The 25,990-nt window shown below is 41.8% G+C and overlaps 2 protein-coding genes across 6 annotated transcripts in view; one reads left to right on the forward strand and one right to left on the reverse strand.

The window, feature by feature from the left end:
* Positions 1-6,030: 6,030 nt before the first annotated feature.
* GPR119 (G protein-coupled receptor 119) lies at positions 6,031-7,020 on the reverse strand. The gene has a single exon (XM_042480080.1). It carries the CDS (start codon positions 7,018-7,020, stop codon positions 6,031-6,033), a length of 990 nt encoding a protein of 329 aa, XP_042336014.1.
* Positions 7,021-9,006: 1,986 nt separating this feature from the next.
* The window catches only part of ENOX2 (ecto-NOX disulfide-thiol exchanger 2), a 47,464-nt gene continuing 30,480 nt past the window's right edge, over positions 9,007-25,990 (forward strand). The window contains exons 1-6 of one of the 5 annotated variants that reach the window (XR_006105021.1): positions 9,052-9,159; positions 12,133-12,180; positions 14,958-15,080; positions 18,309-18,440; positions 22,169-22,324; positions 23,975-24,181. Coding sequence is in view for 4 of the 5 variants with exons in the window: in XM_042479255.1 (XP_042335189.1) it covers positions 9,009-9,159; positions 14,958-15,080; positions 18,309-18,440; positions 22,169-22,324; positions 23,975-24,181 (769 nt within the window). In the remaining variant the exon portion in view is untranslated. Of the gene's footprint in view, positions 9,160-12,132; positions 12,181-14,957; positions 15,081-18,305; positions 18,441-20,341; positions 20,394-21,555; positions 21,624-22,168; positions 22,325-23,974; positions 24,182-25,990 lie in introns of those variants that run through there. The other 4 variants (XM_042479254.1, XM_042479255.1, XM_042479257.1 and 1 more) reach the window with 4 other exon arrangements.

Consider the following 25,990-nt stretch of genomic DNA (forward strand, 5'->3'; position numbering starts at 1 on the left):
TAAGGATGTGGATATCTGAAACATGGCAGCAGATTAGTATACCCATTGACAGAAAATGTATCCTGCTGATGAAATTCAAGTACAGCTTGCAGAACAGATGCACGGCAGGGGAAGGAGGTAATAAAAATAGCTATGCATCAGGTTTCTGTAATGCTTTGTATGTTTCATTTACATCTGAGTAAAGAAAAGTGGATAGATACCAGTGATGCATTGACTCTACAGAAAGTGTGCTACAGTGATGTGGCTGATTCTGGCTTTGTATAGAAACAACTAAATGAAATGAGGATGCAGCCTTGCCTTTCTTGATCCTTCCAAGATGCTTTGCCCTGTTGTCGCTGCAAGATGACCAGCCCCAGTATCCTTTCTAGCCCCTCGCTGTTTAGGTGGGTTGATGTCCTTCACGTCCTGTCTCTTGTTGGGATAAAGTGACGATTTCTTAGTTTTGAGGGTGGGGGTCATTCAGGATGGCTGGTGGGGATTGACAGCTTTTGCAGATGCACTTATGCTTCACTACTATATATTAGATGATATGTTATTACTGTTCATTCTCATTTATACCAAAATAATGGGACTCAAAACAACTTGCACATTAAAATAAATACAGTTGAAACTATATTTCAAAGATGAGTAAAAACACATAAATTTAAGCACAATTAAACAATACATAGAATTATAATCCTTTAAAACAAATCAATGCAAAAGTTAAAAATTAGGCAAAACAGATCACTATTAAAAGTCCCTGTAGTCCGTTCCTAAAAAGCCTGTTTGAATAGAAACGTTTTTATCAAGAAAGAATAACAAGAAGGAAGCCTTTTTGCCAGACTAATCTCTCTCTCTCTCTCTCTCTCTCTCTCTCTCTCTCTCATATATATATATATATATATATATATATACACATACACACATACAGTCGGCCCTTCTTATACACTGATTTTTTATACCCGGATTCAAGCATACACGGTTTGAAAATGTTGCAAAAAAGTATAAATTTACCTTGATGTTCCATTTTTTATTAGGGACACCATTTTGCTATGTCATTAAACTTAATGGGACTTGAGCATACACGGATTTTGTTATACACGGGGGATCTTGGAACCAAACCCCAGAGTATAACAAGGATCCACTCTGTGTGTGTGTGTGTGTGTATTACCAGCTGGGTAGATGAAGGGAATGCTGTGGATATAGTTTATCTTGATTTCAGTGAGGCCTTTGACAAGGTCCCCCATGATATTCTTGTCAAAAAAGGTAGTAAAATGTGGGCTAGACAATGCAACTGTTAGGTGGCTTTTCTCCGTTTCTTCGGTGCAGTGCATGTAAACCCGCCGAAGACATGGCATGACCCCGCCTGCCGTGGGGTTGCTTGGGTGGCATCACGCTGGTGACAGGGCATCCAGAGGGCAGTCGCCATGCTCCCACTCTGCCCCCACACTGGCTCTTTATGTTGTCTGTACAACCCTTTAGTCTCATTGCTATTCCATCACTCCTTTTGTGTAATAGGTCCCTTCTGCTTCAGTTCTGCTTCACAGCAAGTCTTGTGCTGTGAGTGAGCATGGATTCTGCTCCTCTCTCTCTCCCCCCTCATCCTCACAGAAGCCAACACCTTCCTGAAGCTGGCTACTCTGTGCACATTTACACAGGTGATTGGCAACTGTGATAGTTTGCTGTTATCTCCCACTCCTCCAGAAGCACAGGGCTATTATGTGAATGTGCAAACAACAGCCCTACACTTTTTTTTTGGGGGGGGGGCAGAGCAGCAATTGCAGAAGCCAACACCTTCCAGAAGGTGGCTGCTGTCTGCACACAACAGCCATTGGGAGGTGGTTGGCAGCTGTGATCACTCATTCCCAGTGCAGAAGATTGCAACCATGGATTGCCAAAGTGCGTACCATGGTATGCAACCATGAGTTACCAAAGTGCTATCATGGGGGAAAGTGTGATAGGAAATGATGCCAAACTGGTATGCTTCCATTGTTAAACTAGTGTGATTGTGTCACGACAGCAGGTGGGGTGGTGTGATAAAGTCCTGGGAGTCTGCCATGGATGTTAAATAATTCACCTGTGAGAGATGTCCACTCTGCCTGGGACTGAAACAGAAGAAGTTGCTGGGCTGACTCATATTTCCATGTACAAACCTCTGGTGACCAGAGTCGAGCAATAGCATCTCTTCTTAGCAGATGTCGTCTAATTGGTACTGCAAAAAGAGAGAAAGAAGGTATAGTTGCTTCAGTCCCCGAATTTGCTTTTGCCTTGTCACATGTTATATTGGACATTTGTTTTCTTGTAAATGAAAAGAAATGGCATGGTAGGCAATGAGGAAGCTAGCTGCTCAGTTAAGATCTTAGGTAGAAAAACTCCACCTGAGACATTGAAAAGAACCTCCAAAGATACATTGGGTAGTATAAACCAGGTGCCCTCCAGATGCTTGAGACTACAGTTCTCAGAACCTTTTTTAATTTATTTTTCTTTATTTGCATTTTATTACAATTACAGAACCTTGATCATTTGTCATGTTGGCTGTGACTTATAGAAGTTGGAATCCAAAACATGAATAAGGCAATTGGTTGCCTACTCAGGGATTAGAAGAAGAGTCAGTGTCTGGTTTCTATATAAGGCATGCCCCACCATGTACCATTGGAACCAGTTTCCACTTGAGTCTTAATAAGAAATAATTCCCTTGTTGTCTAGTGAGATTTTGACTGTTTTTATATTGTTATAATTTTCTTGAGATGGCTGAAGCTGGCGGATCCCTACAATCTCACTGGAAACATCTTCCTTTCAATGTAAATCCAATTGCTAGTGCCAGCCGGAATAAATCGGTGGCTTGAATGGTAAGTCAATATTTACACAAACCCTGTTGATTTTAATGGACCCATTCTAGTTGAGACTGACAAATGAATTTACGTCTCTGCTTGCTTTTGCCAGTCCTCATGCATATATCTGAATCTGGATCCAACCAAATGACGATTGCTTAAATAAAAACACAATTTGTTTGAATCATAGGGGACAAAGATTGTGAGCAGGTGATGTGTGTGCCTTTTCATGTTTACTGTCCATTTGCTGATAGTTATGGGCAACTTCAAGGGCCCTCTTCTAATTTCTTGTAATTTTTCATTTATTATTATTATTATTATTATTATTATTATTATTATTTCCCATACTTTCCCCAGAATTGCAAGAACAATACAATTAAAAACATAGAAAAGAGGGACATTAAAACAGAATCATATTCTTGCAATATTAAAATAGAATTTAATATTTAAATCAGATTTGGATTGGACAGTCCTTCAAATGTTGGCTATTTTCTGTAAAGCTGGAGCCAGGGCCATTTTATAGAAAGCATAATAGGCACTGCCTCCCTACATCAATATTACCAAGAGCAGTGGTTCTTGGTCTCTGGCCCTCCAGATATAGATTGTAAATCCCCATGCCCATTGGTTAGGCTTCTGAGATTATTATTATTAGTAGTAGTATTAACCTTTATTTATTGAAATCCAAAAGCTCAGAAGAGCTAAAGGTTGAGAACTGGTGCCCTAGAAAAGGTCTTTAATGGACCTTGCTAGGATAAGGTTCCAATAGATTAATGCAGCCTTGGATACTATTATTATTATTATTATTATTATTATTATTATTATTCTTTATTTATATAGCGCTGTAGATTTACACAGTGCTGTACATACAAACAATAAAATTGATAAAAATTAAACCTGCCAATGGCATACATTCTACAAAAAGCATATAAAACCATAGATAATAATACAAGATACAATTAGATAAAAAGTAATCAGGCAACAAATTAAAAAAAATCAAATATCAAATAACAATCAGATAAACAATCAATTTTCAACAGAGATTGAGCATCCCAATTCTGCAGAAAAGTAGTGGAGTTTACACCAAGAACTAAACCAGGGAAGGGAAAGTTTTGCAAACAGGTTTTTTAAATGATTTGAAAACATAACTTTCAAGAATAGATTTTTTTTAAAAGTTGTGTGGTCTCAAGAATGTAAGACAAAATGAAAGGAAAAGACCAGTTTTAAATGGACTCAGAAAGACACCAAAGTTGGCTTTCACTTGAAAAGGGTTTAAAACCTTCCAAAATAGCAAGTTTATTTTCCTAGTCGCCAACTATAAAGCAACCAGAGACTTTGTGATGAGATTTTTGCAGCAAAGGGAAAGGATGCAAGACTCCCAGCAACAGAAGCCTCTATTGCTGTTCTCAAAGGCTGGACTGTTCTTCCTGAAATTGTATTGTCTCAGGGCATCTGATAAATCCTTTATCCGGAAGATTTGTATGTGTGATTTGTAGGTGGGGCTATTGATCCCTATTACAGTGATGCCGCAGTCACCCATCACTTTCCCCAGCTGTTTTACGCTTGGTATATGCATTGCATGGAGACAGGAAATTGCAGGTTGTTGAGGAGTGAGTACAGCCTTTACTACGGCCTCTTATCTCATAGTGTCTGCACTTTCATCCAAGTGAAAGGAATGATTTGTTTGGCTTCCTCCCTTTTATGAACAGGAGGCATGCCCTGAAATAGAAAAACTCACGCTTCACTGCTCACAAGCAAAGTGGCATTCCCACCCCTTGTCTACTACCCTTAGCGCCAGATCAAGGTTCTGTTTATTCCTGCAGGTTACCCCCCCCCTGCTAAAACTCACGTGCATATTAAGATCTGATATAAGATATGTCAGAACTCCCACCAACTTTCCTCGGTGGTGAAGGACTGTGGGAGTTGCAGTCCAAAACCACGTGGGAAGGTCTCGGTTTCCCACCCCTGATTTGTGTAGAATGACCTCCTGAGTGTGTGACCTCTGTGCTTGTCTGCAACGTCAAAGGCTTTTCTTGATCTCCTTTCTTATTGTTCTTTGAAATGGAGTGGACAAGCCCTTCAAAAGAAGTAGGGCTTGGGAACTGGTGGTCCTCCAGATGTCCTTCAACTCCAGCTGTCGTAGGCTTACACCATTAACTGCTGACTGGTCAAAACATCTGGAGGTCCACCAGTTTCTTTGCCTTGAAAGAGAGGATTCCTTCAAAAGAGGACTATCTTCTGGGAATTAGAACATGCAAGGAGAAGGAATTTGTTTTCCTCCTCCTTGTGGTTGAAGTCCTTACCAACATTTAAAAACAACAACTGGAAATACTGTAGTACGTGATGCTTGCTGCTCTCCCCCTTCCCTTATAATTGTTTTCATACATCTAAGATAAGGCAGTGGTCCCCAAACTTTGGTCCTCCAGATGTTTTGGACCTCAGCTCCCAGAATTTCTGATTGCTGGCCAAGCTGCCAACAACATCTGGGAGATGAAGTCCAAAACTCCTGGAAGACCAAAGTTTAGGAATCACTGTGGTTCTGTATGGTCTTCAGCAGGTGCTTTGCAATGCTGGCTCTTGACACCAGCCCTGCCTTCCTTTTTCTTAAAAACTAAAGATTACACCTCAGCCTCACACTTTCTCAATACAAAATCTTTAGATTAACAGTGTCATGAGAATATTAATCTTTGGGGAGAATTAAGAAATGATGCTGTTTTCAGAGCTTGTTGTGGCATGCTTGCTAATGGATGCTGTTGAGAGTCTGATATTTCATACACAAGGATACCAAGATTAATGTGTATTTTGTGACAAAACTAGTGTTTGGAGCTAGTAATGTTTGTTTGTGTGTTTGCAGAGCCACACAATACTTGCTTAAGCTAAACGTTTTCTGTATCAACACAAATCAATGGAAGCTTTCTCCAGCCCAGCAGCTTCCATGTCTATGGGACTACATCCCCATCATTATCATTCAGTCTGTCCAATGTGCATGTGGGCTTGAGATGTTGAAATGCATAGTCCAAAATTTGGAAGGTGCCAGGTTTAAAAAAAAGCCCTGTTATGTTGAGACATTCTACGTTTCTGAAGTGCTCGCCTCTGAAGGTAATTCACACAGTAACAGTTAACCCAAACATCTTACTACACACATGAATGGAATGTAAAGGATGTGGAGGATTTGATACACATTAAGAGGACCCTCACCAAAGCAAAGCCTTTGCTTACCATGTCACTCCTCAAGGTGGGCCAGGGAGATGGTGTGCACTGAAGGCCCAGTTCTGTCAGGAGCACGACTTTGGCTGTTGACATGGAACAGGGGAAAGACCTTGATCTTCATGCATAAAAACATCTGACAGATCTGCAGACGCACCTCCTTTTGCCTGTAGGCATAGATTAAGGGGTTCACCAGAGAGTTGCATACACCCAGCACCCAGAGGTACCGCTCAAGGAGATGATCCAGAAGACACTGCTGACATGCAATCTGTACAATGCTTCCGATGAAGAATGGGGACCATAAAACTGCAAAGCATCCCACTAGGATGGCCACAGTGCGCAAAGCTTTGGTGGCAGTAGAGCATTTAGGACCTGGACAGGTTGCCGTAAATCCAATAGGTTCCAATCCTTGAATTTGCTGAGCATGCAGAGAGGCAATCTTCAGCAGGTGGCAATGAAAGTAGATGAAAATAAAGAAACCTGGGAAGAAACCCACACAAAAGATAGCAAGCACATATGTGGGCTGGAAGACTTTGAAGAAGGTGCATAGCCCTTGGTAGTTCTTTTGCTGGAAGCTGTGAACAATCATAGGGAGGAATCCAACCAAGCAGGCCAGGAGCCAGAGTCCTCCAATGCAAACCCCAACAACTGGGCCACACATGATTTTGAAGTACTGGAAAGGATGCTTTATGGTCAGGTATCTGTCAAAGGAGACCAAAATGACAGTGATGATGGAGGCAGCTGAGGGGAAGGTAACACAGGCCATCCGTAGCACACAGTAGTTTTGTGGGGTCTGATGCTCAGGGCTGGACAGCTCTTCAGTGACAAGGCCAGTTACAGTGAAACCGACCAAGGAGTCGGCAACGGCAAGGTTTAAAATAAAGCACAGCCCAAGGCATCTGCTCTTCCAGATCAGCTGAACCAACACGACAACCACAAAAATATTCACAGCCATGATGAGCAATGACAGGATTGCAAGGATGACCCCAAAGCTAAACTCTCCCATAATAATTTTAATTCCTGGAAGAACGAAGGCAAGGGTTTGGAGCTCTCTTCAAACGAAGGTTGCCAGGAGAATCACTGTAAACGTTTTCAGGTCTGTCACTTTGCTTGTAGGACCTATTTGGACAACCTCAAAACCAGGAGGTTTATCCTGTCTTTTCCCAGGGAACCAAATAACTGAGCCGCACCTTCTGTTACCTTCATCTCTTTCTAGTTTTCCAAAGCTGATACAGACAGTAACTGCAGAAGTGGATGGATGTAGTCCCTCCTTCAGTTTCCAGACAACCTGAGAGTGCGGAGGATAAATGCTTCCTGGGACTTTGTAGCATGCGCTCAGTGCTCCAAGTGCTTGTGACTTGCTTTGGCGACGGCCTCCAGATGGTGTACATATGGGAAATCATCCATTATTTTATTACGTTCTTATGTTTTATGGAGTGCTATGGATTTTTAAATAATGGTTTTATATCTGTTTATTTCTTCCAGGATGCTTGCATGGAAAGTCATATAGAAAAATGCAAAGCTAACAAATTAAGCTGTTCAAAAAGGGTGTACTGGACCAAAGCAAAAGGGAGAACTGGCGTAGAGCTGAAGAGTTTATTCCTGACGTAGGTATACCCAACTCTCTTCCATGGCAGCCATAGATGCTGGCGAAACGTCAGGAATAAACTCTTCTAGAACATGGCCACAGAAAATTAGGTTTATTTTGGCTGCAGCATTGTTCCCAGCAGGAAATTCTTCCATATTACTGGGACCACGATTCTAAAATGAACCACGTTTTCATAGTATTTTGAACAAAGAAAACTAGAAATCACATTTCATTGGGTTATATTGAATTAAACATTGACACCCCTATTCAAATGTTACACCTGACATACGTCTCTATGCCTCATGGTAACCATCAATCGAACCATTATCTATGTTTTGTTCTGCTGTCCTCAAACTGTTTATGCAGTACTTCCTTTTATTTAGGCAACTTAAAATCTGGAGCCATTCAGAGTTGTTTACATTCCAAAGGAGAGAGTTTGACATGGCCTGAATTCCAAAATGTCCTCCATTTTGGGAGTGACTAAGGTTCATGAATGTATATCATCTATATTAGTGTGTTTTTGGCTTTTATTGTGTAATGGCCCACTTTTTCTTGAATGCCCCACATTCTGAGGTTCATCGTCCTCCTTTGCGCAGGGTGAGCAGATGTCCACCCCCCAAAGGAGGGCAAGGCGCTGCTAAATGGTAGACATTGAAGAAAAATGGGGGACAGGACAAAAAAAAATTAAAAAGTTAAAATCATTAACAGAATTATAAATCTCTTCTTCGTAGTCGGTGCTCAAAATGGAGGACGTTTTGGGATTCCTTCCTGGACAGGAAGGCTGGAATGTAGGACATGTCCTGGGAAAGGAGGACGTCTGGTCACTCTGTCAGTGGTCCCCAAAACTGTGCCCTTTAAGAGATTTTGGACTTCAGCTCCCAGAAGCCTCATCCATGGTCAATGGTCTGGGATTCTGGGAGCTGAAGTCCAAAGAGCACAGTTTGGGAACCACTGCCCTAAGACTGATTCCCAAACACTCCTTCCAGGTATTTTTTGGACTTCAGCTCCCAGAAGCCTCAGCAATTTTGGCCAATGGTCTGGGATTCTGGGAGCTGAAGTACAAAAAAACCTGGAAGGACAGAGTTTGGGCCTCACTACTGGAGACGCTCTAGCCATCCGTTCTCTATGGTGCCAGTCCTTCTCGTTCTGCGCCTAGAGGTTCGATTAAGATCCGGAAGCCTTTGTGCGTGGGGTGGGCACTTCCTACTTTCGGAGGCCGCTCTACCTTCGGGACTCTATGGTAGAGAGACCCAAGGCGGTGTGACAAAAGGACCCTTTTATCACAAGATAAAAACGCTTTAAGAAACTTCACAGCAAGGATTTAAATAACCCAGTCAAAACAGGGTAAACTACATTTCCCATGGTGCTCTTCGGCTTGAAGCTCCGCCCCCAGAGGCGGCCGACCAATGGGGCGTCCCGCAGAGCTTTGGGAGGCGGGGCTCGTGAAGGGACTGAGGCCCATTAGGCCGCAGGAGAGAGTGCGGAAGGCTGAGGCCGGAGGCTTCTTGCGGCGGATGTATCAGGAGTTTCGGCTTCGGAGGCCCGGAGGCCCAGCAGGTGGGCCGTTGCTAGGCAACGAGGGCGGGGCTGGCCGCGGCAGGCCCTCTTCCGTCTCCCCGACTCCGGTTGTCATGGGAACCGGCCCCCTACAGGCTTTCACAGCCTGCATCCACACTGCAGAAATAACCCAGTTTGGAACCCTGGGAAGTGTAGTTTATTGTGGCACCAGACCTCTCTGACAGAGGAGGCTCAGTGCCTCACAAAGCTACACTCCCCAGAACTCCCCAGCAGTGAGCCAGGGCTGTTGAAAGCGGTCTCAGACTCGGTTATTTCTGCAGTGTGTCTTTGGAGCTTAGTGTTGGGGTGCTTACAAGGTTGGGCCAAGGCAGTGCTCCCAGAAGCCTCAGCCATGTTAGGCGGCCAATAATAGCCTGGGATTCTGGGAGCTGAAGTACAAAATCTCAGTTTGGGGAGCACTGGGCTGAGGCTTCATCCATACTGCAGAAACAGTCCAGTCTGAGAGCGCTTTAACTGCCCGGGCTCAATGCAAGGGAATTCTGGGAACAAGTTTTGTGAGACTTGGGCCTTCTCTGTCAGAGAGAGCGAGAGAGAGAGCTCTGGGGCCACAACAGACTGCAATTCCCAGTTCTCCATAGCCTTGAGCCATTTCAGTTAAAGCGCTCTCAAACTGGATTGTTTCTGCAGTGCGGAGGCAGCCTTGGACTCATCCAGGAGGATAGTTCTGCCATTTGTTTAAAGCAAAATCTATTGATACCTCAAACAACACTATTCTTTTTACCTGAGAGCACACCTCTCTAGGAATCTCCAGGTCCTCCAGTGCAACTCTATGGTCAACGCCTGCCAGAGGCTGACCATAGAATTATGGTGGAGGACCTACAGATGCCCAGAGAAGTGTTTTCTCTAGGAACGTCTAAGTTCTCCATCACAACACTATGATCAACCTCTGACCCAGGGATTCCTAGAGAGAACATATGAATCAAAACCAGAAATAGTCATAGCCACCAAAGTCAAAGCTGCAAATGTGGAGGGCCAAATGTATACAGTATGTAAACCAAGGCATGGAAAGTTGTTATTAAGACCAGTGAATCTGGCGGGTTGCAGAACGTTGCCTTGGCTCTGCTCAGCGATGGGTGGCTTCAGCGTGTCCTTAAAAAGTATGCTTTAAAAATAGTTTCTAATTGCCAATATGGACACCATGAGGATGGCAGACAGTGAGGTCAGGGGGAAATTGAAAGTTGTTTTTGTTGTTGTTGTGTACCTTCAAGTTGTTTCCGACTTACAGCAACCCTAAGGGCAGAGCTGTCACAGGGCTTTCTTGGCAAGGTTTGTTCAGAGTGGGTTTGCCTTTGCCTCCCTCTAAGGCTGAGAGGAAGGGTATGGAAGGTATGAATACCTTTCCATACCAGCTGAACTGAGAACAACAATCATAACATCTTGACCAAATGCAGGGCTGTGACTAACATCATCTTTCTTTCTTTCTTTCCTTCTTTCTCTCTCCTGTAACATAGAATCATGCTAGAGGATCTATCAATGCCTACAGAAACATTTTCTCTATGAAACAAGGGCCTCCAGCATGACTCTATGGTCATTTTCCAGCAGAGTCACGCTGGAGGACCAAGAAGGCATATCAACTAAATCCGTGAATAATCAAATCAGCAAAAGTCAAAGCTGCAAAGGTGGAGGGCTGACTAATGTAGCAACCATTTGATGAGTATGCTATGCATCATCTTATTATCTATCTTGTTAGTAAACGTGTATAGAATCATAGAGTTGGAAGAGACCTCAAGGGCCATGCAGTCCAACCCTATTCTGCCATGCAGGAAATCACAATCAAAGCATCCTCTGTGACAGCCTCTGTTTGAAAACCTCTAAGGAAGGAGACTCCACCACACTCCGAGGGAGTTTGTTCCACTTGTCTTACAGCCCTTACTGTCAGGAAGTTCCTCCTAATGTTGAGGTGGAATCTCTTTTCCTTCAGCTTGAATCCATTGTTCTGGATTCTAGTCTCTGGAGCAGCAGAAAACAAGCTTGCTCCCTCATCAATATGACATCCCTTCAAATATTTAAACAGGGCTCTCATATCACCTCTTAGCTTTCTCTTTTCCAGGCTAAACATCCCCAGCTCCCTAAGTCGTTCCTCATAGGGCATGGTGATGGGGAACATCAACCCCTACCCAGCATGACCAGTAGTGAAGAATTGTGAGAGGTGTAGCCTGAACATCTGGAGAGCCAGAGGTTCTCAGCTCTTTGTGGTATTCATGATTCATGGGTGCTGCAAGGATGCCAGGTCCTTGCCACATGTACGACTTCTTCCTATTCAAGAGAGTAGACAGCTGTAATTTCTAGTTTATGTTTCGTCCAGCACATCTCAATCCCTCTAGTACATACTTTTTAAAAGTTAGGGTAAAATTAAATAGGAGGAGGAGAGGTTAATGTTGATTTTCAGTGAACCCTTTCAGAACAAAGAGGTGATTGATGTTCAGAGCAGCTGAATTATGATCTGGCGTAGCTTATCTGCTAAGATGATTGCTTCCAAGGCATGCAGCCAGCGAGGCTGGGGCTTGCCAACTGCATGCCGCTTCTCAGTGATGGGGACTGAAATCCTTTACAAATTCACAGATGAGTATGCTGTTAATTGGTTTGCCACCTGTTCTGTGGTCATCTCACCCTGGTGCCCAGGATTCAGTCTGTTTAAGTGTCACCAATTTGTAACTGATGGGAACAGATGCAGTAGTGGGCAGCAGTGCATTTAAAAAAAAAGTTTCATGCCTTTCCTCCTTAGCATCCCAGCATTTCCAGTTGCCTGCTATGGTAGCTTTGTTGACGTTAAGCTCTTCTCTTTTTACTGTTGTTGCTGGCGCTTGATTTATTTGGGAGGTCCAGCACAGCAGATGCGTCACACATGAACTGAACTGTGGTGCTGCTTTGCAGTGTGCTGGGGGAAAGTAGGTAACAAGATAACACACGCTACCATTGAAGACCATTCAGCTTACCATGTTTTTGGTGCAGTTCACAGGTACGGTGTGAATTCTGAAGTCTTGAGCATCAACGCAGGAGGTTTGTGCAGCATTATGTTTGCTATGAGCCATATTAATTTCAGAGCACAGAGCTAAACTAACAGACATCAACAGTGAATTGAAGTCTGTTCTAGCCAGAGTACCTTCAGATGAGTCTGAGCTCCTGGGTTTTTTGGATTATGTGGCACAGTTCATATTTGGAATAGTTGGATTAAATCCGTAGTGTATCCTGTAATTTCAATTATCTTTTTAATGTAAAATTCTACATCTGCTCTTGAATTTCACAAAGTCCTAAATTTGGGAGAAGGGTTTGAAGAGAATGTTCAGTATTTTTCTAATCTGTTTCTAAAGCAAATTGAAATGTGTTTCAGAAAGGATTTAGGACTATTTAAAGAAGTCTTATAGTGTTGATGCAAAATAGAAATTATTGACACAGATGGGAAATGTTTCTCTTCTTTATAGCTAGCATGGATTTAAAGCAGAAGCCAACCACTTCCATTTGCAAGCCAGGTGGGATAAAATGGGTCCTCTCTGAGGTTTCTATGTAATGGGGAAAACGAGTTGCATAAATGTATGAAAGATTATTCAGATCACTTCAAATTGGAAATTAAAATCTGTTCTTTGTGTAGTCATTGCTGAAGGGGAAAGATTTTGCGGTGAACAAACTTTGAAGATCCTTCATGGTCCCAAAGTCTGAAACCTAGGTGCTGTTTTTTCCTTCCTTGAGTTCCTTTCACTTCCCATTAGTTTCTTGATTTCAAATACATAGTTCTCATAATTGGTCTTTCCTCCATTTGTATTATGCAGACAATAAAGGAAATATGTGCATGACATATCTGCAATGTTTGGAGGTTCTAATATGTAGCTCAAGATATCTTTCCATTACATAATCAGTTCAGAAGATGAAGCTATATATGTTGGTGGCTGGGTCTTTTATTAGTCTTTACAGGCTAATCTGTTTTTGCCGTACAGCCTTTGAATTGAATAGTATAGATATCAGTAAACTGCTGTCAGTAGTAATAGCAAACCCAAACAACTGGAGCAACATCAATGTTTATTAGAGCCACTTGAAAGCCGCAAGATAGTGAGCTACCTTTTAAGTTCCATGGAACTCTTTACAAACAAACAAAAATTAGGAATCAATTTATGATTCATAAGGCAAGAAGCAATTGCAGTACACCACTTCTTCAAAGGTTGTTGTTGTTTTGGCCGTATCTGTTCAATATATTGGAAGAAGATAAAGTCATTACGGTACTACTATTTCAGCCTTGGTTTCAAGTGAAGGAAATGCAAACGTGGATCCACTGGGAATTCTCTCATCATAAATGTTTCTCATTGTGACGTTCCCAAGGCTCTCCAGCAATCCCTGAGATGACTGAGGCTTATTGCAGCTCTTCTTGTTAGGGATTCAGGATTAGTGTAGGGTTTAACACCTGACACCATCAAATAAAGATCTGTCATCGCGAGGCAGGTTTACTCAGGAAGTGACACGACCACAGGCTAGAAATTTGGGGATTGAAAGAAAATTTAATGGGATGGCAGATTCTTAATAGGAGGGCCATGCTTTCATCCCCCATCGTTGCCACAACCCTACCCAGTAGTCTTCAAAGTGTATTTCAATGCTTACTCCAAAGAAGACCCTGTCAAAATTGTCCCCTTCTCCTGATTTTTCCTATGCTATAAGCTGACTATATAGGTGAAGACTCCTTTTTAGGGATGGAATGTACAGAACTGGATCTTTATGGAGGTTTCATGCAGTGGAGGTTTCGTATGGCCTCTAATACTTTGCAATACTAGGCTCTCTTTGTATATGTATAATTTGAGATAAAATATATATATTTGCTGGGACAAGAACTGAATTTTAACTCTATAGGTACCCAGCTTGAATTGAAGCCAATTCACAATATGAATGAAACTTTTCAGAGAATTTCAAAATGCTTCAAGGCTTTGAGACTCCTTGCCAAAAGAGGTCTGACTAGCAGCTCCCTATATTTATATCCTACTACTAGGCAAAAACATTTTTATTCTGAGATGTTCTTGTCTTTTAACTTGAACTTGTTTGCTGAAGTAGGTTTTAACTGGTGTATGCTGTCTCTCGTTTTTATTGATGTATTTTAAAATTGATTTTATTAATATAGTAATTAGCTATACTGTAGTTCCCCCCCTAATATTTTGTTGTTGCTTACATCTGTAAGTATATTTAGTGGAAAGACAAAATGCTCACTTAATACATAAATACATAATGGATCATGCAGGCTTTGCACCTTTTGAAAACCCCTTCATATCTGTCTCATTCTCTTGCTTTCTTCTCTCCCCAGTTTGTACAAGCAATTTTAGGAACTAGATAGGGAAAACTGACTAACCAGTTGGGGAAACAATAGTTCAGTCCCTTTAGCCCTCCTCTCGCTAACTCCTTTAATAGATATTAAGGTTTTCTGGCTTTTAAAGTTTCTAAGATTCCTCTGTGTTGTTTTTATTAATGTGTCTGCTGTTTTTATATTATAATGGCATACTATTTATTATCTCACATATTTGTTTTTTGGTTGCTTGTTACATTTCTATCCCATCTTTCCTCCAATATGCTCCAGGTAATTTACATGACATTCCTTCCCAAGTATTCCTCATAACAATCCTGTGAGATAGGTCAGGCTGAGTTGAACTGACTGATCCAAGTGTACTGTCCTGGCCGGGAGTGGAACTTGGAACCAGGTTCCAGTTCAGCAGACGAGCCACTTAATCAACATTGGTGATATAGAAAGCTGAGGTGATAGAGAAATACCATAAGTGATTATTTCTTCTTTTTCCTCTCTTTCTCAGGGCTAGACCATCTGCCTTTTGACCATGGGAATAGCAAACCCCTGCCATATAATAACAGGACTTGTCCTGCTGAAAATGGAAGCGAGGCAAGCCAGAAACGAAAGCGGATAAATATGCATCCAGGTAGGTTGGGATGTGCACACGAGTGGAATGATGTGTTTCTTGCTGGCAAATTGTTTTCTGATCACCTGTTATCCGAGGTCAGCAACAGAGCCTGTCTCTCAGAATGGAAAAAGAAGAGTTGTATCTAGATCCTTCCATGCCAGAACCCTGAGTTCTGAGATTTCTGTTACTTGTCACCTGATACCCAGTCGCCAGTGCGTCATAGCTAGGTTCATGCTTGAGTCAGGCTGAATCTGTATGTTGTGTGTTTATTTTTGTTGATCAGGTTGGATATGCAGTAGCAAAAGCATATCACACTGTTTCTGTTTGGGAAGGCAGTCTTGGTGCTTTTAAGCAAGTTAGGGAGATTTTAGGTTTGGAAGGCCTTTCTCCTTTTCCTGTTAAAGTCCTGGGGTTTCCCAACTAAAGCTTGGTGCAGAAGAGTAGTTCAGGAAGCCAGGCATAGAGCTACAGGACAAAATGTACCTCTCAGCCAGAACCTGGGGACTACGACTCTCAAAATTACAGTCAGGATGGGAGAATCTGGGAATAACAGTCCCAAGCATAACTTTCCCAAGCTTTTCAGGAATTTGTTTTCAGTTCCAGAACTGGAGTTTGCATGCATATCCTGTATTCAGGAATCTTTCCCTCTTTATATAGATACTGTTTAAACAGTTGTTGATTTACTGCATATCATTACTAGATCCCAATCAACCTTTTGGTCTTAATTGCATTAGACAATACTTATGAAATATGGAACCTGCCAAGTTGATTCCAAAGTATAGGAAATGTAGTGTGGAGGTAATGATCTTTCTCATTGATCAGTAATAATGTATATATTTTATGCCAATTCTCATTGATTCAGTAAAGATACTACTGGCCAGTGTTCTGTTGATGTTTTACATATACTTACGTTTCCTTACTTTCCTGTACCTTACTTTCCTGTGTTTCCTGTACCTTGGATCAAACATTGATCAGAATGGGGACTACAGTCAAGAAATCAGAAGAAGACTAAGAATGGGGAGGGCAGCTATGAAAGAACTAGAAAAGGTTCTCAAGAGCAAAGACATACAACTAAGTATGAAAGTCAGAATTGTATGAGCAATTGTGTCCCCCATTGCCATGTATGGATGTGGGAGTTCGACAATTAAGAAAACGGATAAAAAGAAAATAAATTAATTCAGGATGTAGTGCTGGAGAAGAGTGTTGAGGATACCATGGACAGCCAAAAAGACAAACAAATGGTTCATAGGACAGATTAGGCCTGAGAGCTCCCTGGAAGCCAAGATTACAAAAATGAGACTTTCATACTTTGGCCACTTCATGAGAAGACATGGCTCATTAGAAATGACCACAATGCTAGGAAAGGTGGAAGGAAAAAGAAAGAGAGGAAGATCACATGTTTGGTGGATGGACTCCATCAGGGATGCCATGAGGATGGATCTGCAAGAACTGAGGACAGTAGTGGAGGACAGGGAGAATTTGAGATGTCTCATCCACAGGGCAGCCATGAGTCTAGACTGACTCAAGGGTGGGTAACAGCAGCAACAAAGTTTCCTTACACAAGTGGTTGTACCTTTTTTGACCATGGTTTAACATCTAAATTCACTTCACAGTTGCTTAAGCAGAGTACCATAAGTGTAACTGCTGCATATATAGTTGCACATTCTTGGATGGTGTGTAACTAATCACTGCCTTCAGAGTATCCCTTAATTTACTGGAATTTCAGAAACAGAAGACATATGTGCAGATACACAATTGATTGCACATTGTCAGCAGAAGGATGACGAAACACAACCACCACTTAACTACACTGTGCAAGCACTGTGTAGGATCTTGACTAATATTTAACCTACAAACGTTATGTACAGTGATGAGTGAAACCGTTTAATTTGAAGAACTGATAACTAAAAGCTCCTTGTCATTGGAAAAAGAAGTTGACTCAAGCTAAACACAGGTTGTTAAGGGTGCTAAACGGATATATTTTTTTAAATTCTTTATTGTAATTTGCAAGAAATCACAATAGAACAGACAGGTGAGATACAGACAAAATACCACTAAGAAGAGATATATGAGGGTCTACAACAAACAACCATATAAGTATAAGTCATCATTGTCATTAGGCTTCCATAAAGGTCCCCTTCCAGAAATTCAAATGCTGATCTGGTGGTTTTGGCTAACTTGAGTGAATGTTAATATACTCCAAAAAAAGGATACCATCTGTCCTCGAAAGAAGCACAACAGAAGTTAAAAATGAAATAAAATAAAAGGATATTTGTATAATGCTATGTGAAACTAAAAAGAAACCTCTACATAAGAAGATTTGCAGAGGGATCATTTGTGAAATATGTAGCCCTACAGATTCTGTTGAGCCTGACCATCGATCATGTTGACTGGGGTGGATGAAAGCTGAATAACCATACCTCCAATTTACAAGTGTCTTTGCCTATGAAAGGAATGTAAATCAGGAGTGCAAGAGGATCTTGATTCATCCTGAGTAATCATATTCAGATGCCTTTCCTTTGCTGTTGTGCTAGTCAATCACAAATAGAAGAGAAGGAGAGGAGAGGGGAAGGGGAACATTTTCAAACAGAAGGAGGAGCAACAGTGAGCATTACAATTCTTATTGTTAGGACTAATGGTGAGGTTCCCTTGAAGCAGCTTTTCATGCTTGGAATTTGAGCATTTACTACAAGAACTGAAAGTCCCCTGTGTGTCTGCATTTCACTTTAAGATGCTGTTGCACCAGACATTTTGATGACTTGTGAATTTTGGGGTGGTGGGGATGGGGGATTAAAAATCAGGTCATGTATTTGGCAGTGGGAGAGCTTAGTTGAAGGAATGCTGCCAAATGTTTTTGGGCTTGGAAATAACACATGGACGTTTCCTTGGATCATGGCCTAGGCTTTTTAGGGCCTGTGCAGCTGCCATCAGGGATCAAGTTGGGACCATAAATGCTAGTGAGGCTCTATTTTGAGGTTTGAGCTTTTATCACTAGAGCTGTGATCCTGAAATGAACAAGACCTCGGTAGGTGGGGGTGGGATGGTACTCTGTAAGAGAGAAAGGCATACACATTTGTATGGCATCAAATTCTTTGGGCTGAAAGCATGGTGAGTTTCTTGCATACTATTCTGAGAAGCTTTGTCACTACTCAGAAGGACCCCAACCTTGAAGAAAAATAATTTGAAATGTCTCCAGATTTTTTGTTTCATAATGAAGTAATTCTGTAATAATTACTCTTTCTGCAGACAGCATCCAGACTCTGAGCCTTGATTCACCTCCCATGGATCTGGGCATGTCTGATCCAACAGCGTGGGCCACTGCCATGAATAACCTGGGGATGGCACCAGTGGGTATAGCAGCAGATCCTCTCTTGCCTGGTAGGTAGTGTTCTTGGTCCACCATTGTCTCTGAAAATTTGCCAAGCTTAATTGCTCTTGTAGTCTGCTGCGGGTAGGTTGAGGATAGGGTGAGGATAGATGCATAGAATATCTGGGAGCCATGTCCTGAAGGGTTGTGGTGGGGGTGATGGTGGTCGTTTCCAATCACCTTAAGGAAAATTCTATCATGAGGTTTTCTTGGCAGGTTTGTTCAGAGGGGGTTTCCCATTGCCATCCTCTGAGGCTGAGAGAGAGTGACACACCCAAGGTCACCCAGTGGGTTTCCATGGCCCAGCCAGGATTTGAACCCTGGCCTCCAGAGTTATAGTCCAGCACTCAAACCACACTACACCATGTTGGTTCTTGAATGATGCAGCCCTACTTATTAGGTGGAAAGGATCTCTGCACCAATATGCTAACAAGGCCACATATGTCCTTCTGAAGGAAATCTTGCCAGTGACTCTCAGATTTTCCCTTTTCTTGCCCAGCTATATTGTGCTGTTAAGAAACTGCAAGTATAGGAAGGAAGCCAACCAGCCAGCCCTCCTGCCCAGTTCTATAGCAACACAAGATTTTTTTTTGTCACATACCATTATTTATCTGAATTTTTTTTTGTGTGTACATACTTGTTGAGTTTTTGGTGTGGTGACTGTTGTTTCCCCACCTGACTTTTCCATAACATTCCCCTGAGAAATCTCTAGAACTGGCTAGGGAACCTGTAGCCAGCAAGATCTTGTTCAGCTACCAGCCCTAGCTACCTTGGCAAGCAATGAGGCTTGATAGAAGCTCATCAATATCTGCAGAGCCACATATTGGCCAAAAAAGTATTTCTGCATGAGGTGGTACACATTTGCTGTGCTATGCATGCTCATGTGGAATTATTAAGATAACAAGTAGCTGACATTAGCATCATTCCAGCATGGCTTAATTTAAATTTTTATGATTTTTCATAGTCATACGTTTAAAATTTTACATCTAATGAGCCATTTTGACCATTTCTATGTCTGAGTATGCTTGGTTCAAAATGTGCTGGACATATTTGCTAAAATGTAGAGTACTTCAGTTTATGAATATACCATATATGCACCAGTGAACATGAATGTGGGACACAGCTGCTTTTACATATCACAATAAACCATGTTTTATGATGGTGCATAAATATCCAGCAGCTTCCACTCTGCCGCACTCACATTCCCTCCATTTCCCTTCCATGATCCAGTGGTGAGGAGGAGATTGGAAGCTTTTGCTAGTATTTTTGTTAACCACAGTTCAGTGTGTTATCTGAACCCATGGCGCAAAGCTGGTTTGTTTCAAATGGTATGTGAAACTAAAAAGAAGGAGACGGGACAGAAACAGCCTGTATGTCAAGGGAAATTACTTTTTCTGCTGTTATTGGAATTGAAGTTTGATTGCCTGGATTTTATGGCTCTTTCTTTCCCAGTTCCCATTAGTGATGGTAAATCTCTATTTTTCCAAGTCCCAACAGAAGTCAAGACCGACGAAGCAGTTTTTTGTCCCATAGCTTGGAGACACTTAAGAAACTGCATAGTTTCTCTATGAAAGCTGTGCAATTTCCTCTGAAAACTGCAGTTTTCTGGAAACTAAACTGCTCCTCCTGAAAACTGTGCATCAGGACTGATTTCAGGCAGCCATGTGTGTGTTCTCTGCAAGATTGCTTTTTCATGTAGTAAACAGCAGTGTTACACACAAAAAATTTTGCACAACAAAAATGTTGCACAAAATCAGCAAAGTTGTGCAACAAAACCATGTGGATATTTGTTGTGCAATGCTGCTGTTTTCTACCTAAAAACAGCAACGTTGCACCTCCTGTGGCTTTAGTTTCAGCCTGCACAAGGTTCTTTTCCTGCTGTCTAACTTTCAATTGCACAGCTTTCAAATCAGCAAGGCTGCAAGTCATGATTTCATCTGCTGTAGCACATTGTTTGTATAGGGGTAAAGTATGCAATTTAGGTTTGGATTTTCTGCACTTTACCTGGGCATATAGTGAAAAACAATGTACCACATATATTTGTGTACAAGTTGACCTCATGCATAAGTCGAGGGAAGGTTTCAGGGTCAAAATCCTGGATAAGTCGAGGGTAAAAGGATGGAAAAGGGGAAATACCACTTCTGTTCCTCCTCCTCCTTCTCTAGACCTCTCCCAACCGATTCCTAGGTGCTGGAAAAGAGGTTTTAACATCGGATTGAAAAAGAAGCAAGTGGATTTAAATGGAGAATTGTTTCCACAGGAAGCAAGGTCTTGCAAAATGGACTGGAGACAGAAGCAAGTGGTTTTAAATGGAGAGTTTTTTCCATAGGAGACAAGGTCTTGCAAAAGGGACTGGAGAGATGGTTTTAAATGGAGAGGTTTTTTTCCTTATAGGAAGCCAGGTCTTGCAAAAGAGACTGGAGAGAGAAGCAAGTGTATTTAAATGGGGAGATTTTTCTTTAGGAAGCCAGGTCTTGCAAAACGGAGCAGAGAGAGAACCAAATGTTTTTAAATGGGGAGTTTTTCCAATAGGAAGCAAAAGCCTACAAAATGGACTGGAGGGGGAAGGAATTGGTGTTCAATGGAGATTGGGGCATCAGGCTTGCTTTAGGACCTTTCTATGCATTACTGATGTATTGACCCTTATATAAGTCTACCCAAAATTTTAGGGTCAATTTTGGGGCATAGATTTCTTGACTTATAGTCAGGTATATACGATAAGTGTGTGAGGGTTATAGTAAAAAGACTGCAAGTGTAGGTTTTGACTGCGAAGTGGTGCAGTTTCTCAAACTGTTGCAGAGTTCTCAGAAACTGCAAAGTTTATGTTGTGCTTGGAACAAAACAAAAAAAGTTCCCATTGTGGTAACATTTTCTTCTCACCTAAGATTCAACCTCAGTCAGGAAGCTGATGAATTTCTGTTCCATCCCAAATTCCCAAATGGCCTCATAGGGGAATGGCCTCTGCCTGCATCAACATCCCTCCAGATTTTCTTAACTGACCACAAAACAAACATTTTAAGACAAAATATAGGTCTGTAACTAGCATTTTCTTTTGCTATATGACACCTTTGCCTGATAAAGCAGCCGGTTAAAAGTTTGCATTATTTATTTTGTGCTTTTTAATAGGTCCAGTAAGAATATTGCTGTTTTGTGGATTTTGGAATTTTTTGTATTTTGCTGCATTGCCAACACAGGTAACATTGAATATGTATCCTTACCCTTAGTTTCCCCCAAAATAAAGCCTGGGTTTATCAGGATAGTTTTGTGCTGCTAAACTGTTACGCTTTCCCTGGCATTTTTTAGAACTTTGAGCTTTTGATTTTAATGGCACATAATCCAAAGCCAGGAAAAGTTACTTTTTGGTGTCTTCGTTGGCTCTTCTGGAAGTTGTTACATTTTGAAGCTTTAAAAAAGTTCTGATGTTATCTGTTTCAAATCCTAATAAGAATTCTTAGGCCCCATACAGACAGGCCAAAATAAAGCTGCTTCGGGTCAATTTGGAGGTATGCTGTTTAAATGATGCATGCGTCCTAAGAATCCAAAAGCTGTGCCAAAGTTGCGCTCCAGTCCTTAGGACTGGAGCATGGCTTTGGCGTGGCTTCTGGCCTCGTAGGATGCATGTATCATTTAAACAGCATACCTCTAAAGTGACCCAAAGCAGCTTTATTTTGGCCTGCCTGTATGAGGCCTTAAACGTTTGCAGTTGAAATAATATTGCTTTTTGGTTTCTGTCTTTCAGACTTTGACCCTGCCCTTGGAATGATGACAGGGATCCCACCAATTAATCCCCTGATGCCTGGCTTGGGAATGGTGCCACCACCGATCCCGTCAGATATGCCAGTGGCTAAGGAGATCATTCACTGCAAAAGTTGCACCCTCTTTCCTCCTAACCCAAGTGAGCCTTACTGTCATAACTGCAGTTCCATAGAGATAAGATAGGGAAAAGGATGGGGAACTGTTCTAACCTCAGCAGCCAGATTGCTTTTCAGATCGCCTGTGGGAGGCCCCTGTCTCACAAAGCCCTGACACCCCGATGTAACAGTGTGCCTTTTCTATGTACAGAGTAAGGCACAAATTGCTTCGTATGGAGAAGGAGATGGAGACACCTATATATTCCATGCAGAGAACAGTCTGGAACAATCATTTAGTGGATCTTTGTGCCCAAAGGCCAGGAGTAATCACTCCTCACACTCTGGACAAAGGGACAGTTTCTCTCTCTGTCACAGTCTAGAGATAAAAGTGGGGATTTGTCTCTGAGCATTAGAATAAGGGATTATTTTTTTTGTAGTGCTAGGAAAGGGAATGGCATTGGAGAGAATCCCCAAGGATTAAGTTGGATATATGAATATGTTGGAGGTTCCCCATCCTTACATTAGAGTTAGAAATGGTCATTTGTGAGAGTCCACTGGGGGAGTCTCAGTAGTGATGATGGTGTAAAAATATGTGGAAAGATTGTGTTTAATAGCTTAACTCAATAAAAATAGAGAATGTTCTATTAGAAGTGACCAAAGCCACCTGTGTGGGAGCACCAACAGCTTTGAGCACCTTCATGTTCTTAAAGGGGATAGTCATGTTTGTACCATCCCTGCCATGCTCTGAAGTGGTAGTTTGCTACAAAACAAAATGGCTGAGTGAATATAAATGTCAACACTGTGTCCTAAAATGTCACTTGATAAAATTAGGTAAATAAATAACTTTCCAGTACTCAGCTTTAGTATTTAGTACAGTACTAACTTCTATTTTGATTTATTCCTCTCTGTTTTAAAAATGTTCTCTGGTCTAGTGAGTCTTTAGGAGAGGACTCTATAGAAAAATAAACTACAGTCATCCTGCCCCTTATGCAGGGGATCCGTTCTGGAATCCCCGCATAAGGGGAATTGAGCGTATGCTCAAATCCCATTAAGTATAATGGGGCACACTCCGTGCACCCCATTGTTTCTGTTGGGGCTTGCCTTCTGCATGAGCTCAATTCCGTGGAAGGCAAGCCCGCAGAAGGGGTGGGCCAACTGTATACTTAAGAACTTGTTAACACTTCAGTATCCTGAAGAACAAACAAATGCAACAAATGTTGATCATCATAGAATGGAACAAAGAAGTTAGGAAACATTTTCCAAATGGAAATCAAATTTTAGCATCAGCTGTTGCAGCAGGCTAATAACATCTAAAGTTATAATGAAAAGAAAGCCAAGTAAACTTACAAAAACTCTCATTTCCTTCTTTTATAATGGTGGTGGTGATGTTCCTCCCAGGATTATATGGGATGGAAGTGTGCATTTGTTCATACAGTTTATTTTTAGTAGTAATCCATCATTGAGCTGTCACCAAATAAACAAAAGGATCTTTTCTGCTTTGAGAACTACACTGTCCTGGAAAGATCTTAGCTTTCAGTATTTTAAGGCCGGGGATAACATTGCCTGGCACAGTTCAGTTAGCCAAACCTGACACTTAAATATGAATGCAGAGCAGTTGTTGTCAGATTGTAGATGAATACCAAGTGCCTTCTGCTTGTGTCAAGCTTCTGTATCATATTCCTTGCTGTTCTTAGATCTTCCCCCTCCTACTACAAGGGAAAGACCTCCAGGATGCAAGACAGTATTTGTTGGAGGCCTGCCAGAAAATGGGACAGAAGAAACAATTGTAGAGATTTTTGAGCCATGCGGTGAGATCATAGCCCTTCGGAAGAGTAAAAAGCATTTTTGCCACATCCGTTTTGCTGAGGAGTACATGGTAGACAAAGCTATCTATCTGTCCGGTAGGTGTTCTTTGTCTATGCTTTTGGGAGAGGTAATTTTTTCTAGTTGCAGAGGCCACATGCCTGTTCCATCTTTTTCCATCTTCCAAGAATATGTGCAATAATTATATTTCAATTCCAGCTGTCAGGTTAAGATGGCTTTACCTTCACTCTTACAATGTAGTGTTGACCTAGACAGTAGATAGCAGCTGAAGGAAACAGTAGGGCCACTGCGTGGAGAAGATGGCAAAATGCTAACGGGACAGAGAAAAGGCAGAACTACTCAACCCCTGTTTTGCTTCAGTCTTCTCAGAAAAGGCAAAGGGTGCTCAACCTGAGGATAATGGAGCAGAGAACAGAATAGGGGAATTTCAGCACAAAATAAGTAAAGAGATAGTAAAGGAATACCTGTTTATCCTAAATGAATATAAGTCTCCAAGACCAGATGAACTACATCGAAGTGTATTAAAAGAACTGGCAAATGTAATATCGGAACCATTGGCAATAATCTTTGAGAACTCCTGGAGAACAGGAGACATCCCAGCAGACTGGAGGAGGGCAAACATTGTCCCCATCTTCAAAAAGGGGGGGAAAGAGGATCCCAACCATTATCGTCCAGTTAATATGACATCTATACCAGGAAAGATTCTAGAGCAGATCATTAAACAGAGAGTCTGTGAACATCTAGAAGGCAATTCCATAATCACAAAGAGTCAACATGGGTTTCAGAGAAACAAGTCATGCCAGACAAATCTGATCTCTTTCTTTGATAAAATGACCAGCTTGGTAGATGAAGGGTATGCTGTGGATATAGTATATCTTGATTTCATTAAGGCCTTTGACAAAGTTCCCCATGACATTCTTGCAAACAAGCTTGTAGAGTGTGGGCTAGACAAGGCAACTGTTATGTGGATTTGTAATTGGTTGACTGGCAGAATCCAAAGGTTTCTCAACAATGGCTCCTTTTCATCCTGGAGAGAAGTGACTAGTGGGATCCCACAGGGCTCTGTCCCGGGCCTAGTTCTATTCAACATCTTTACCAATGACTTGGAGGACAAAATTGGGGACATACTTAACAAATTTGCAGATGACACCAAACTAGGGAGAGTAGCTAATACTCCAGAGGACAGGATCAGAATTCAAGATGACCTGAATAGACTTCAGTGCTGGGCCAAAGCTAACAAAATGAAATTCAACAGGGAGAAATGTAAGGTACTGCACTTAGGGCGGAAAAATAAAATGCACAGATATAGGATGGGTGACACCTGGCTGAACGAGATTTATATGTGTGAAAGGAATCTAGGAGTCCAAGTAGACCATAAGTTGAACATGAGTCAACAATGCAATGTGGCAGCTAACAAGGCCAATGCGATTTTAGGCTGCATCAATAGAAGTATGCTGTCTAGATTAAGGGAAGTAATAGTGCCACTGTATTCTGCTTTGGTCAGGCCCCACCTGGAATATTGTATCCAGTTCTGGGCACCACAATTCACAGAGGATGTGGAGAAGCTGGAGTGTGTCCAAAGGAGGCCAACTAAAATGGTAAAGAGTCTGGAAACCATGCCCTGTGAGGAACGACTTAGGGAGCTGGGGATGTTTAGCCTGGAGAAGAGAAGGTTAAGAGGTGATATGATAGCCCTCTTTAAATATTTGAAGGGTTGTCATATTGAGGAGAGAGCAAGCTTGTTTTCTGCTGCTCCAGACACTAGAACACGGAACAATGGATGCAACCTATAGGAAAAGGAGGAACTTCCTGACAGTAAGGGCTGTTTGACAGTGGAACAAACTCCGAGGGAGTTTGTTCCACTGTCAAACAGCCCTTACTGTCAG

Source organism: Sceloporus undulatus, chromosome 7 (assembly GCF_019175285.1).
Source record: "Sceloporus undulatus isolate JIND9_A2432 ecotype Alabama chromosome 7, SceUnd_v1.1, whole genome shotgun sequence".
Lineage (NCBI taxonomy): Eukaryota > Metazoa > Chordata > Lepidosauria > Squamata > Phrynosomatidae > Sceloporus > Sceloporus undulatus.